This window comes from Oncorhynchus mykiss, chromosome 20, assembly GCF_057628025.1.
Source record: "Oncorhynchus mykiss isolate SJ-2025 chromosome 20, ASM5762802v1, whole genome shotgun sequence".
NCBI lineage: Eukaryota > Metazoa > Chordata > Actinopteri > Salmoniformes > Salmonidae > Oncorhynchus > Oncorhynchus mykiss.
In genome coordinates, this window is record NC_143041.1 from 11,686,363 (window position 1) to 11,699,756 (window position 13,394).

Here is a 13,394-nt window from a genome sequence, read left to right on the forward strand (position 1 = left end):
AAATCTAAAGTTCAATATGTTTCCATTGCATTTTCAACTCTACCATTTTTTTAAATCACAAAAACTGTGTTAAATAGTAAAACTGTGGTATTAGCATGTGTACTCTAGCCAACAGTTCGCAAATAGGCTCGTCTACATGATGAAATTATTATGGATAAGAGCTCAAATATTTGTATTTGTCAAACGGAAGTCAAGCATCGATCATCAGGTCACCACATTAAGACCCTCGATATTTATTGGAAAGGAGCATCAAGATCACAGTGCACTTTCATCACCCTGTGAAGTTCCTAACTTATTTCATCTGTAGTCTAATAAACTGCATGGTTTCCCGAGTCGTAGAGGAAGGACCACACAAAACTTGACTCCAAGTTTACTTCGATATTATGGTTATTATATCAATATTTGCGCATAAATACTTTCCACTGCCATTTCTCGCATAATTAATTTTCGATCACACGATGTCAAACAAACAAATGAATTGTTGCCATTTATAAAATTGTACCAAAACTCTCTGTTTCCGTCACAGCAGTAGTGATTTTTCTTATACGGTATGACTTTACTCGCATGAAAACTGTGGATGGAAACATGGTTATAGTAACTAAACATATTCACCTTCTGCATAACAACCCAGGCAGTGGGGTCCTTGAACAAGAATAGGTAGTGACGTCCCATCCCGATGACATCACCTGGACTAAGCTCTGCCTCTTTGGACAACGTCTCCCCGTTCCGTGTTACCATAGCACTGTGGAAGGGATGGAGGCGGACGGTGGAACCTTTATCGTTGTGGTCATGGCGACATAGGCAGCAGTGAAGAGGCAGGATGTCGGGGGCAGAGAGCGGGAAATCAACCTTTGACCTCTCCTTGTCTTCGCCACCACATCGACCAATCAACGTGCTTGAACCGTTCAGCAGGTAGATGACGAAGTCCTGAGGAGAAAAAAAGAGAGATAATTTGAATTGTAAAATCCCATTTACTTTATTGGGTCAAGACCCTACAGCACATCAACAGTCAACCATCAGACATCATGCAACACGGCCCTCATGTGTTCCAGCCTGTAAGAAAAATAGAAGTTTAAAAAGGGTTTAGAAGAACAACTCCAGATCCCCCTGATCATCAACAGAGCCCAACACCCCTTGAAGAACCCATGTATGGATGAAGAGCCTAATGTTCCCCACCAATCTGTAGAATGGCAATTCCACAGTAACGGAATTACACTTTGACTCAGAATTTTCACTTTAAAATGTATGCCGAACAAAAAAAACATTGATTTCAACATTTTGCTAACCATACAACTCTATGCACAAGGTCTACTTTGAACAATTTACACAGCAAATTTCACAAAACAACACTTACTGAAAGAACTGTGCAGATGCAAAGTTTGGTGATAGAATTTGGGTCAAATTCAAATCTCTGAAACATCTAATCCAAATTAAGATTGAAAGATGTCTGCAGAAAGAATGGGGTGTCGGCTTTGACGTGACACCTTGAGTTTAAAAAACATATTTTGGTTATTGAACTACGGTGGGTGAAATGGATTTACATCTGGTAACAGAATTATGATAATGGATTACATCATATCTGTACAATACAGAAATTCGTAATTATGAATATTATTCTCTTCATGGTGATGTATTCTGAATAGGTACACAAAGGTAGAAATATGCAATATCCTTATTTAGCATATTTGGGTATTATTCTACACACTGGCTATTATTCTAGTGAGCTCCATCCCCAAACAAGACCACATTTGGTCCGGAACAGACCATGTCTGAACCAATCATACACGTCTTTGTTTCACAAGTTTGGACATCACAGCTCAGCACAGCAGAGTAGAGTTCATTACCATACAGTAGAGCGCAGGAAAGTAGATATGTTCAGCACAGTACAATAAAGTACAGTATAATTCAGCACATACGGTACTCTAATCTAATGTGCTCTACTGTACAGTACTGAAATCGACACTACTGTACAGTACTTTTCTTTACTTCCTTTACTTCCTGTTGAATGCCTAATGAGCCAACGGTTTGTTGGTTTGGAAAGTTTTGAAAGTGTGTGAAAAAGTGTTCTATTGGAAAAGTCTGGTTACCTACACTACCGTTCAAAAGTTTGGGGTCACTGAGACATTTCCTTGTTTTTGAAAGAAAAGCATTTTTTTTGTCCAGTAAAACAACATCAAATTGGTCAGAAATACAGTGTGGACATTGTTAATGTTGTAAATGACTATTGTAGCTGGAAACGGCAGAGCTGTGCGTAAGTTGACTACGCAAACTATTTGGAATTTTCAGCACATTAATGTTTCTTATAAAAAAGAAGTGATGCAGTCAGTCTCTCCTCAACTCTCCTCAGCCAAGAGAGACTGGCATGCGTAGTATTTATATTAGCCCTTTGACTACAATAAAGAGCAAGATGCGCCGCTCTGTTCTGGGCCAGCTGCAGCTTAACTAGGTCTTAGTAGCACTTGACCACATGGCTGGACAGTAATCAAGATAAAACAAAACCAGAGCCCTGTGCAGGACTTGCTGTGTTGAGTGTGGTGTCAAAAAAGCAAAACATCTCTTTATTATGGACAGAATCTTTCCCCATCTTTACAACCATTGAATCTATATGTTTGACATGACCGTTTACAGTCTAAGGTAACACCAAGTCATTTAGTCTCCCCAACTTATTCAACAGCCACACCATTCATTACCAGATTCAGCTCAAGTCTAGAGCTTTAGGGAATGATTTGTACCAAATACAATGTGCTTAGTGTGCATACAATGTGCATTTCAAGAGTCCAATTGTGGCAAGCTTTACACCACTCCAGCTGACGCTTGGCATTGCGCATGGTGATCTTAGGTTTGTGTGTGGCTGCTCGGCCATGGAAACTCATTTTGCTCCAACAAACAGTTCTTGTCATCTTGCCGTTTTCCTGTTTAAACTTATTGAGCTGGCAGAGTTGCAAAGAAAAATCCATATCTCAGACTGGCCAATAAAAAAAAAAGATTAAGATGGGCAAAAGAACACAGACACTGGACAGAGGAACTCTGCCTAGAAGGCCAGGATACTGGAGTCGCCTCTTCATTGTTGACGTTGAGACTGGTGTTTTGTGGGTACTATTTAATGAAGCTGCCAGTTGAGGACTTGTGAGGTGTCTGTTTCTCAAACTAGACACTAATGTAATTGTCCTCTTGCTCAGTTGTGCACCGGGGCCTCCCACTCCTCTCTATTCTGGTTAGAGCCAGACTACATGAGCCACTACATTCCATATTTGTTATTTCATAGTTTTGATGTCTTCACTATTATTCTACAATGTAGAAAATAGTAAAAAAGATAAACCCTTGAATTAGTATGTGTGTTCATCTTTTGACTGGTACAATACCCGACAATGACAGTGTTAAAACATGTTTGACATTTTTGCTAAATTATTGAAAATGAAATAAGTATTCACACCCGTTTGCTGTGACACTCCAAATTGAGCTCAGGTCCCACATTTGACTCTGCATGTCAGAGCAGAAACTATATCATGAAGTCCAAGGAACTTTCCGTAGATCTCAGAGATATAATTGTGATGAGGGATATATCTGGGGCATGGTATATTTCTAGAGTGTTTAACGTTTTCAATAGTACATTGGTGTCCATCATTGGGAAATTGAAAAAATATGGAACTACCCTGACTCTGCCTATAGCTGGCCATCCGACCAAACTGAGCAACCGGGCATGAAGACCTTGGTCAAGGATGTGACCAAGAACCTCAATGACCACTCTGACAGAAGTACAGAGTTCCTTGGCTGAGATGGGAGAACCTGCCAGAAGGACAACAGTTTCTACAGCACTCTACCAATCTGGGCTTTATGGGAGAATGGCCCGATGGAAGCCACTTCTGAGAAAAAGGCACATGACAGCACACCTGGAGTTATCAAAAAGGCACATGACAGCACACCTGGAGTTATCAAAAAGGCACATGACAGCACACCTGGAGTTGTCAAAAAGGCACATGACAGCACACCTGGAGTTGTCAAAAATGCACATGAAAGACTCAGAGCATAAGGAAAAAGAATCTGTGGTCTGATGAGACCAATTTACAGTGCCTTGCGAAAGTATTCGCCCCCTTGAACTTTGAACTTTTGCCACATTTCAGGCTTCAAACATAAATATATAAAACTGTATTTTTTTGTGAAGAATCAACAACAAGTGGGACACAATCATGAAGTGGAACGACATTTATTGGATATTTCAAACTTTTTTAACAAATCAAAAACTGAAAAATTGGGCGTGCAAAATTATTCAGCCCCTTTACTTTCAGTGCAGCAAACTCTCTCCAGAAGTTCAGTGAGGATCTCTGATTAATCCAATGTTGACCTAAATGACTAATGATGATAAATACAATCCACCTGTGTGTAATCAAGTCTCCGTATAAATGCACCTGCACTGTGATAGTCTCAGAGGTCCGTCAAAAGCGCAGAGAGCATCATGAAGAACAAGGAACACACCAGGCAGGACCGAGATACTGTTGTGAAGAAGTTTAAAGCCGGATTTGGATACAAAAAGATTTCCCAAGCTTTAAACATCCCAAGGAGCACTGTGCAAGCGATAATATTGAAATGGAAGGAGTATCAGACCACTGCAAATCTACTATGACCTGGCCGTCCCTCTAAACTTTCAGCTCATACAAGGAGAAGACTGATCAGAGATGCAGCCAAGAGGCCCATGATCACTCTGGATGAAATGCAGAGATCTACAGCTGAGGTGGGAGACTCTGTCCATAGGACAACAATCAGTCGTATATTGCACAAATCTGGCCTTTATGGAAGAGTGGCAAGAAGAAAGCCATTTCTTAAAGATATCCATAAAAAGTGTTGTTTAAAGTTTGCCACAAGCCACCTGGGAGACACACCAAACATGTGGAAGAAGGTGCTCTGGTCAGATGAAACCAAAATTGAACTTTCTGGCAAAAATGCAAAACGTTATGTTTGGCGTAAAAGCAACACAGCTCATCACCCTGAACACACCATGCCCACTGTCAAACATGGTGGTGGCAGCATCATGGTTTGGGCCTGCTTTTCTTCAGCAGGGACAGGGAAGATGGTTAAAATTGATGGGAAGATGGATGGAGCCAAATACAGGACCATTCTGGAAGAAAACCTGATGGAGTCTGCAAAAGACCTGAGACTGGGACGGAGATTTGTCTTCCAACAAGACAATGATCCAAAACATAAAGCAAAATCTACAATGGAATGGTTCAAAAATAAACATGTCCAGGTGTTAGAATGCCCAAGTCAAAGTCCAGACCTGAATCCAATCGAGAATCTGTGGAAAGAACCGAAAACTGCTGTTCACAAATGCTCTCCATCCAACCTCACTGAGCTTGAGCTGTTTTGCAAGGAGGAATGGGAAAAATTTTCAGTCTCTCGATGTGCAAAACTGATAGAGACATACCCCAAGCGACTTACAGCTGTAATCGCAGCAAAAGGTGGCGCTACAAAGTATTAACTTAAGGGGGCTGAATAATTTTGCACGCCCAATTTTTCAGTTTTTGATTTGTTAAAAAAGTTTGAAAAATCCAATAAATGTCGTTCCACTTCATGATTGTGTCCCACTTGTTGTTGATTCTTCACAAAAAAATACAGTTTTATATCTTTATGTTTGAAGCCTGAAATGTGGCAAAAGGTCGCAAAGTTCAAGGGGGCCGAATACTTTCGCAAGGCACTGTAACTCTTTGGCCTGAATGCATGGAGAAACCAGGCACAGCTCATCTGTCTAACACCATCCCTACCGTGAAGCATGATGGTGGCAGCATCATGCTCTGGGGATGCTCTTCAGCGGTAAGGACTGGGAGAATTTTAAGGATAAGAAGGAACAATGAATGGAGCCAACTACAGGCAAATCGTTGATGAGAACCTGCTTCAGAGTGCAAACAACCCTTGTCCAGACTGCAAACGTCATTGTCCTGTTGGAAGATTTACAGTCCAACAAGACAATGACCCCAAGCATATAGCCAAGTCAAAGCAACGCTGGAATGGCTTTAGAACAAGAATGTGAAAGTCCTTGAGTGGCCCAGCCAAAGCCCAGACTTGAATCCAATTGGAAATCTGTGGAAATACTTGAAGATTTCTGTTCACCGCCACTCCCCATCTAACTTAACAGAGCTTTAGAAAATCTACAAGGAAGAATGGTAGAAAATCCCCAAATCCAGATGTGCAAAGCTGATCCAGACATACCCAAGACGACTCAAAGCTGTAATCACCACCAAAGGTGCTTCTACAAAGCATTGACTCAGGGGTGTGAATACTTATGTAAATTTAATATATCTGTATTTAATTTACAATACATTTGCAATAAGTTCTAAAAACAGGGTTTCCCCTTGATCATTTTAGGTTATTGTGTGTAAATTGGTGAGAGAAAAAAATAAATATATATTCATCCATTTCAAATTCAGGCTGTAACAACAAAATGTGGAATAAGTCAAGGGGTATGAATATTTTTTTGAAGGCACTGTATGAGCTGAACATAACAGTATGCCAGTGGAAGGGAGAACAGTAGCAAGTGACCCAACAGTTGTGTGTGACTACTATGGTTTCCCATTGTAGCCAATTTAATTGCAGAGAAATATCTTAAAGATATGTGGGTTTTTGGTCATGTAATTACAAGGCATAAGGCAATGTTTCTTAACTCACAGAAGGCACATTATTTCTCCAAAACGAAATATACATGTTTGTATTAGTTGGCAGGGTTCTTTACTTCAACAAGATTGTGTTTTGATGTATTTCTAATACTTAGAAAAAATCGAGAATATATAAAAACAATTTAAGACCCCTTTTCCATCTGTTTGACCAGAAATCAAAGCCTTTGCTTATTGCTTATTTTTAGGAGGGAAATGGTTGAAAATGTATATATGCCTTAATTTCTCAGAAATATTGACTCTTAGCTTTTATGTGACACCCAATTTGACATGCTCCTATGAAGTTCACATGTTGGTGCTCATGGGTCCTATTACATAGAAATGACCAGAGAGAGAGAGAGAGAGAGAGAGAGAGGAAGAGAGAGAAATTAGTTTTAGAATACCTGGCAGAACATACAGTATGAGATGAGTTCAACACCAAAACACATAGCATTCAACTCTTCATTCAGCCTCTATCAATATTAAATGTGTGTTACACATGAGTGAGTTTGAAACTATTATATTTGAACGAGATAAGAAATGGTGAGATAACAAATGGATTACTATGAGAACAATAAACAATAAATAAATGCATTGAAAATCCTAGGTGCTGACGTCAGAGTACTTCTGTTGCGTATGTGTGCACATCTTGCATGCGCGTGTGTGCGTGTGCATGTGTGTGTATGTATCGCCGCCCTGAATCCGTTATAGCCCACTGTAATCAGTCAGGAAGCAGTGCCACTGTTGCACCACTCTGTATCCGGATCTGTGTTTTTACACACGTTTCTGCTCACGCTGGCATTTCCAAGAAGGATTCTCTCCGCTGTTTGTCCCTAACTGTCTCTGGGAATTTTTCCAGTGGGAAAATGGGATTGCTTGCCTGGAATCTCAGATGTTCCAACTGTAATGTTTACTGTGAGCTAGAGATAGCATGTCAGGGGCGGACTGGGACCAGAACTTGGCCTTGGAATTTCTAACACACCGTCCATTTTTTTCCTTGATGCCCCCATTATCAGCCAAATAATGATAAAAAGGCCAACTGGGCTAAAAAATGGACCAGCCCATCTGGCATTTGCCTGAAATTCCAGATGTCCTGTCCACACCTGCAGCATGTGATGGAGCATCACCTGTGTGTGTGTGTGTGTGTGTGTGTGTGTGTGAGTGTGTGTGTGCCCAATGCGGTGAGTAAGAGCAGGCAGAGAGTTTGAGGACAAAGTGGAGCCACGAGGGAGAGAATACTGTGATAGATTCTCTGTCCATTGTCCACAGACACCTTGAGAGAATGAGAACATAGTTATCTGTTTCCATAAGGAGCAGCAACCTCAGAAAGAGAGGGAGGGAGATAAGGGTGAGGGAGAGAGGAGAGAAAGGGGAGAGAGACAGGGGAGAGAGGTGTTCAAGAGGGGGATTGATGAGACTCAATGTGTGTGGGGTACTCGTGGGGTGAGTGAATGGAGTACTGTGTGTCCTACCTGTCTGTTGCTGTAGCCCTGTAGCAGCAGTAGGTAGGGGCAGTCTTGGGGAGGGTGAATGGAGTAAAGTGTTACGTTATCGTCACTGCTCTCTGTCTCCTCCCTCTCTCTCTCCATCTCAGGGGAAGGACAGAGGGGCTCTGTGTAAGTCTCTGATCCGGGGTCCTCCAGAGGGGGAACATTGGCGTCAACATAGCTCTCTTCATCTCTCTGTTTGAGGTTCTTATCGAGGTTCAATTTGTGATTGTGTTCCACATTCTGTTCATGGTCCTGACTGTGACACTGATTGTGGTTCTCGTCTTGACTGGGAGTGTGGAACTCACTGGGCTTCTGACTAAGGGGCTCAGTGGGGTTCTGTTGGTGTCTCTGTTGAGTTTCTGTGGACTGGGGTGAGAGGTCTGCTTCACTCTGGCTCCTACACAGACCCGGCCCCCGTTCAGACTTATTCTGGACCCCACATACCCTCCCAACCCTGTCCTTTTGGTTCCAAGCCCCACACACACCCCTCTCTAGGGTAGAGGTCACATACACACTCCTCCTCTCGATCAGGGCAGAGGTGACTCGAGAGCGGCTCTTCTGGAGTTTACGAGCCTGGGCGTTGATGCCTGAGAGACAGGAGAGAGTTTGGATATGTGTGTGTGTGTGTGTCTGCCAAAGTCAACATGCAGAAGCTAACGTGCAGGAAACAGACTGCAGTGGTGGATATGATGGTTGGGAGAGAGAAACGTTCAACATTAAAATGGTAAAACAGTAAAACACAGGCAGGGGGCTATCATAAGAGTTGGTTTAACCATTCATAAGACAAACACATAACAGGATGCACCTCTACGTCATTTTGCTGTCCCTTAGTCCCTTCCCCCTAGCAAAGACACTACCCTGGTATCATATCCCACATTAATCAATCAATTAACTACCAGGGAATAAAGAAAACCACTAGTACTGCAGACCTTGCAGTCTCCCTATCAGTCCTACCAGCAGTGACCGTGTCCTTGTCTCTTGATCTCTTTTCCTCCACACTGGCTCTCCTCTGGATCTCAAACCGCCTCGCCAAACCTTCCCTGGGTTTCCATAGTGACTGCAGGAGGAGGGGCTTCTCATTGTCACTGACGACCCGGAAGCATTCCGTCTTCCACTGGTGGTCACCCACGTAGCCAATGGAGTCGCAGAGAACATACGACTCCGCCTCTTCCTTGTTCAGACCGTACCTGGGCAATTAAGGGAAGTGAAGCTGTTTATAACAAGGATAGTATTTACAACTAACAACTCTTGGAGGACAATGGGAACGGACTTCAGTAGGCTTAGTCTATGTCTGGTAAACCGTCTCTGCATGTGCATTAACACGCCAAGCTCAGAAACCCACCCTGAGTATCTCCATTCTGCTTCTGGTTATAATACAGTATATTAAGTAAGGTGAGAGAGTGAGGGTGAGAGAGGCTCTCAACAGCATGGTTAAATTGGTCAGCCTTCACGGTTTGTGGTTCCCTCTAGGATGTTCCAAAACGCCCATGTAAACGCTAGATCTGGCACACACACACACTCAATGCATTATACTGAAAATATAGCCAAAACAAAACATGACACACCACACACACCGGACATGTACAATCAATGCACTATACTGCAGTTATACTAAACAACTACCCTTGAGAACAATATATACATTTGTCTGAATTCTATTCCTTGCATAGCATAGGCTCAACACCAGCGTGAAGGATGTGCATTAGTCATCTACTTCACAATGGGCGCTCTGGCATAGTACTTACAGCTCACAGGCCCCTAACACTGGATAACAAGCTGCACATGGCACGTCGCTAAAACAATTGCCAAACAAGTTTCATATATGATCAAAGACTCCGTATGTCATTACAGTATATTTATGATTCTCCAAGTACAGTACCAGTCAAAAGTTTGGGCACACCTACTCGTTCAAGGGTTTTTCTTTATTTTTTACTATTTTCTACATTGTAGAATAATAGTGAAGACATCCAAACGGTGAAATAACACATATGGAATCATTCAGAAAACAAACAAGTCTTAAATAAATCAAATATATTGTACATTTGAGATTCTTCAAAGTAGCCACCCTTTGCCTTGATGACAGCATTGCACACACTTGGCATTCTCTCAACCAACTTCATGAGGTAGTCACTTGGAATGCATTTAAATTAACAGGTGTGCCTTGTTAAAAGTTAATTTGTGGAATTTCTTTCCTTCTTTTGAGCCAATCTGTATTGTAGTGTCAAGGTAGGGGTGGTATACAGAAGATAGCCCTATTTGGTAAAAGAGCAAGTCCATATTACGGCAAGAACAACTCAAATAAGCAAAGAGCAACGACAGTCCATCATTACTTGAAGACATGAAGATCAGTCAATGATCAGATCAAGTGCAGTTGCAAAAACCATCAAGCGCTATGAGGAAACTGGCTCTCATGAGGATTGCAACAGGAAAGGAAGACCCAGAGTTACCTCTACTGCAGAGGATAAGTTCATTCGAGTTAACAGCCTCAGAAATTGCAGCCCAAATAAATCTTTAAATCTACCCAAAATCTAAGAAATCTAAGACAACATGCATACATACATGCGCACACACACACGCACACTCCTGTACCTCTCCAGTGCCTCTTTGACCAGCTCCTTAGCACTGGAGTGTGTTGTTGCCAGGACGCTCTTGTAGTTTGCCCCCTGGCAGATCTCACTGCCAAAGATCTTCAGAATGCCTGGTGCCGTTATCTGATTGGACAGTTCAGCAGGGTCGTCTGTCATTGATGCATCCCCGGGAGAAACTAGATGGAAACGTCAAGAAGAAAAGTAGTGACTACATCATCAGAACTGGTAAGCAAGTGCACTTAATTTATTTTAGGCTGGGGTCGGGGTTAAGGTTTAGACTGCTTGCCAGTCAGATGCTTTCTGCTTCAGCAGGTTAGGGTTAATGTTTATAAAAATACCATTTTGATTAGAAAAAGGCATACTTCTGTCATTCGACTCCTTCCAAGCGTGGCTAGGTAAGCCAGGTAACCCGGGTAAGGCCGTGGCGGTGGCGTTATGGGCGGAGCCTCGCTGGAACACAGCAGACAAGCGGTTGGTATGACGGCGGATGCGACTCCTGGATGGCTGTCGGATGACGTCCACGCCCACACTGTCAGCTGACCTGGTACTGGAACCAGAGGAGCCTGACCTGAGGGGGAGGGTGGGGGACACAGATCGAGATGAGAAAGAGAGATAAAGGGAGAGAGAAATATAGAGAGAAATCGCTCTGTCAGTAAGCAATGTTGTCCCACCAATAAGAGTGCTACAAAATGCAAGAATGACACACTGTAGAACTCTAATTAAATAACCCTCCAGAAAATCTAAAGAATAGTAATCTAAATCCACTGTGTCACTTCCTCATATCTCTACCCTCTTTTGAGAAAGGTATCAACATTGAGTCTCAACTAGACATTACCATCCATCCATCAACAGTCCCCAATCTTACTTTACTGTGCCATGCTCAGTCTGTTAATGAGATAATATGGTGTTGTTAGACCTATTTCTGCAACAATCCGTGTAAGCTTCTTATTTTAATTGCTCAATGCTTCATTGTTAAGGGAATTGGAGTTGTTTCTTTCAGATTAACGTTTATAGAGCCCCACAGTGTGTGGGTCATAATACCCATAAAACCTAGTGATTAAAACCAGAAATGGTTCCAACCATTTTCTAACCATTCATTTCTCCCATAGGGGAATTTAGAACCACTTCAAACAAGGCCTCTGTTTCATGTAGGTTTTCCCTGGCGTGACATTTTAATAACCGTGTAAATCTCTCTCGGACAAGGTGACTTTGATCAATATATTCGTCTCTATTCACTCTCAGATTCGAAAAAGCTCATTAGCATCAAAATAGACATCATGCAAAACTACAAATCCCTGCAAGCTCTGGCACCTTTGCTGCCAGCTACTACCTACCTACCTACCTCAAAAACGAAATATATATTTTACATTTTCATTTACTCTTCCACATTTGATTTAACTCATATTTGTTGGCTTATTTATGCATTTGGTCTTGTGTCTAGTACAGAATACTATCCTAGTAGATGTCAGATATTTATAATGTGCCATGAATACTAGGCTAGTTTCTTGCCAAAAAGCTAGCTAGCAAGCAATGAGATGACAATAGCAACATACCCTTATTTTACCAGATCCTCTTCTCCTTTAGCCAGTGAAGATCCATATTTAATCCCTTATGTCTGCCAACAATATGAACGAGGTCAATTCACTGTGTCAGAATCGTTCAATATGAACGATTTCAATTCACTGTGTCAGAATGCACTGGTGTATTAAAGCAAAATAGACGAAAGTTGTCTGTTCTTTCGACCAATTGATTGGTAAACATTTTAAAACGTATATTTTCCATATATAGACTGTGTTTTAATAAAATCAACTATATATATGCATTGAGCTGGTCTGATGCTTTAAGCGCACTGTTTGATGAAATAAGACACAGAGATCAACCATCCTCCTCCCACACCTACCTGGCTTTCGCAGATTCTGCCATTACTCTCCTGAAGTTGGCGGTAATAGGCTACACGAGAAGTTCTCATGTGAAATGCCAATTTAAACCAAAAGTTGTTTCTCACAAGTCTAGCATAGGTTGTGAGCTCTGCAAACAACTGGTGGTGTGTATTCATGGATGCCAAGGGAAGCCAGGCTTCCCCCCAAAAATCAGCAAGAAAAACAAAAACATCTATAAAATAATTGATGTTATGACTCTCTGTGTTTCATACATTTCCTTTAATTCGCAAGAGGCTGAATGTATCTCACTGGAGAAAGCATCCGAGCGAGCCAAAATGCACCCCTCTGTCTCTCTACTTGCAGGCCATCTATCTGATTCTGTCTGGACCTGGACCTGATTCTGTCTGGACATTATTGCCGCCCGTAGCATTGAATGCATTTGGCCTCCCTTGATTCAAAAAATGTCAAATAATAGCCAATCAGCATCAAGCTCAACTGTGAATGGTCCTGGCACACTAAAAAAAAGTGTCAAGGGAAGCCTGTTTGGATTTGGCGTCACTCCTATCAAATCACATTGAGAGTATACATCATTGACATTAACATGATTCTGGTTCTGATCCAAGCATTCATTCATACATTGTTGTGCCCCTGTTCTGAGAGGATGGAAGTTCAATATGTAGCTAGATGTAAAAAGATCATGTTAACTACCTAACGTTACCCATGAGTGGAAGTTAGTCTAGCGAGCAAGCATTTTATCCAGGTAGCCTAGGACAGCAAAAAATAAAAGCGTGTACA

At 41.9% G+C, this 13,394-nt stretch overlaps 1 protein-coding gene across 1 annotated transcript in view; it reads right to left on the reverse strand.

Annotated features, from left to right (window-relative positions):
* LOC110498873 (ras-interacting protein 1) overlaps window positions 1-13,394 on the reverse strand; it is a 38,188-nt gene that overhangs the window by 16,522 nt on the left and 8,272 nt on the right. Inside the window, exons 2-6 of the mRNA XM_021575545.3 lie at window positions 11,082-11,287; window positions 10,721-10,895; window positions 9,086-9,318; window positions 8,114-8,718; window positions 613-927 (exon numbers count right to left, since the gene is read on the reverse strand). Coding sequence (XP_021431220.2) covers window positions 613-927; window positions 8,114-8,718; window positions 9,086-9,318; window positions 10,721-10,895; window positions 11,082-11,287 — 1,534 coding nt within the window. The remainder of the gene's footprint in view (window positions 1-612; window positions 928-8,113; window positions 8,719-9,085; window positions 9,319-10,720; window positions 10,896-11,081; window positions 11,288-13,394) is intronic.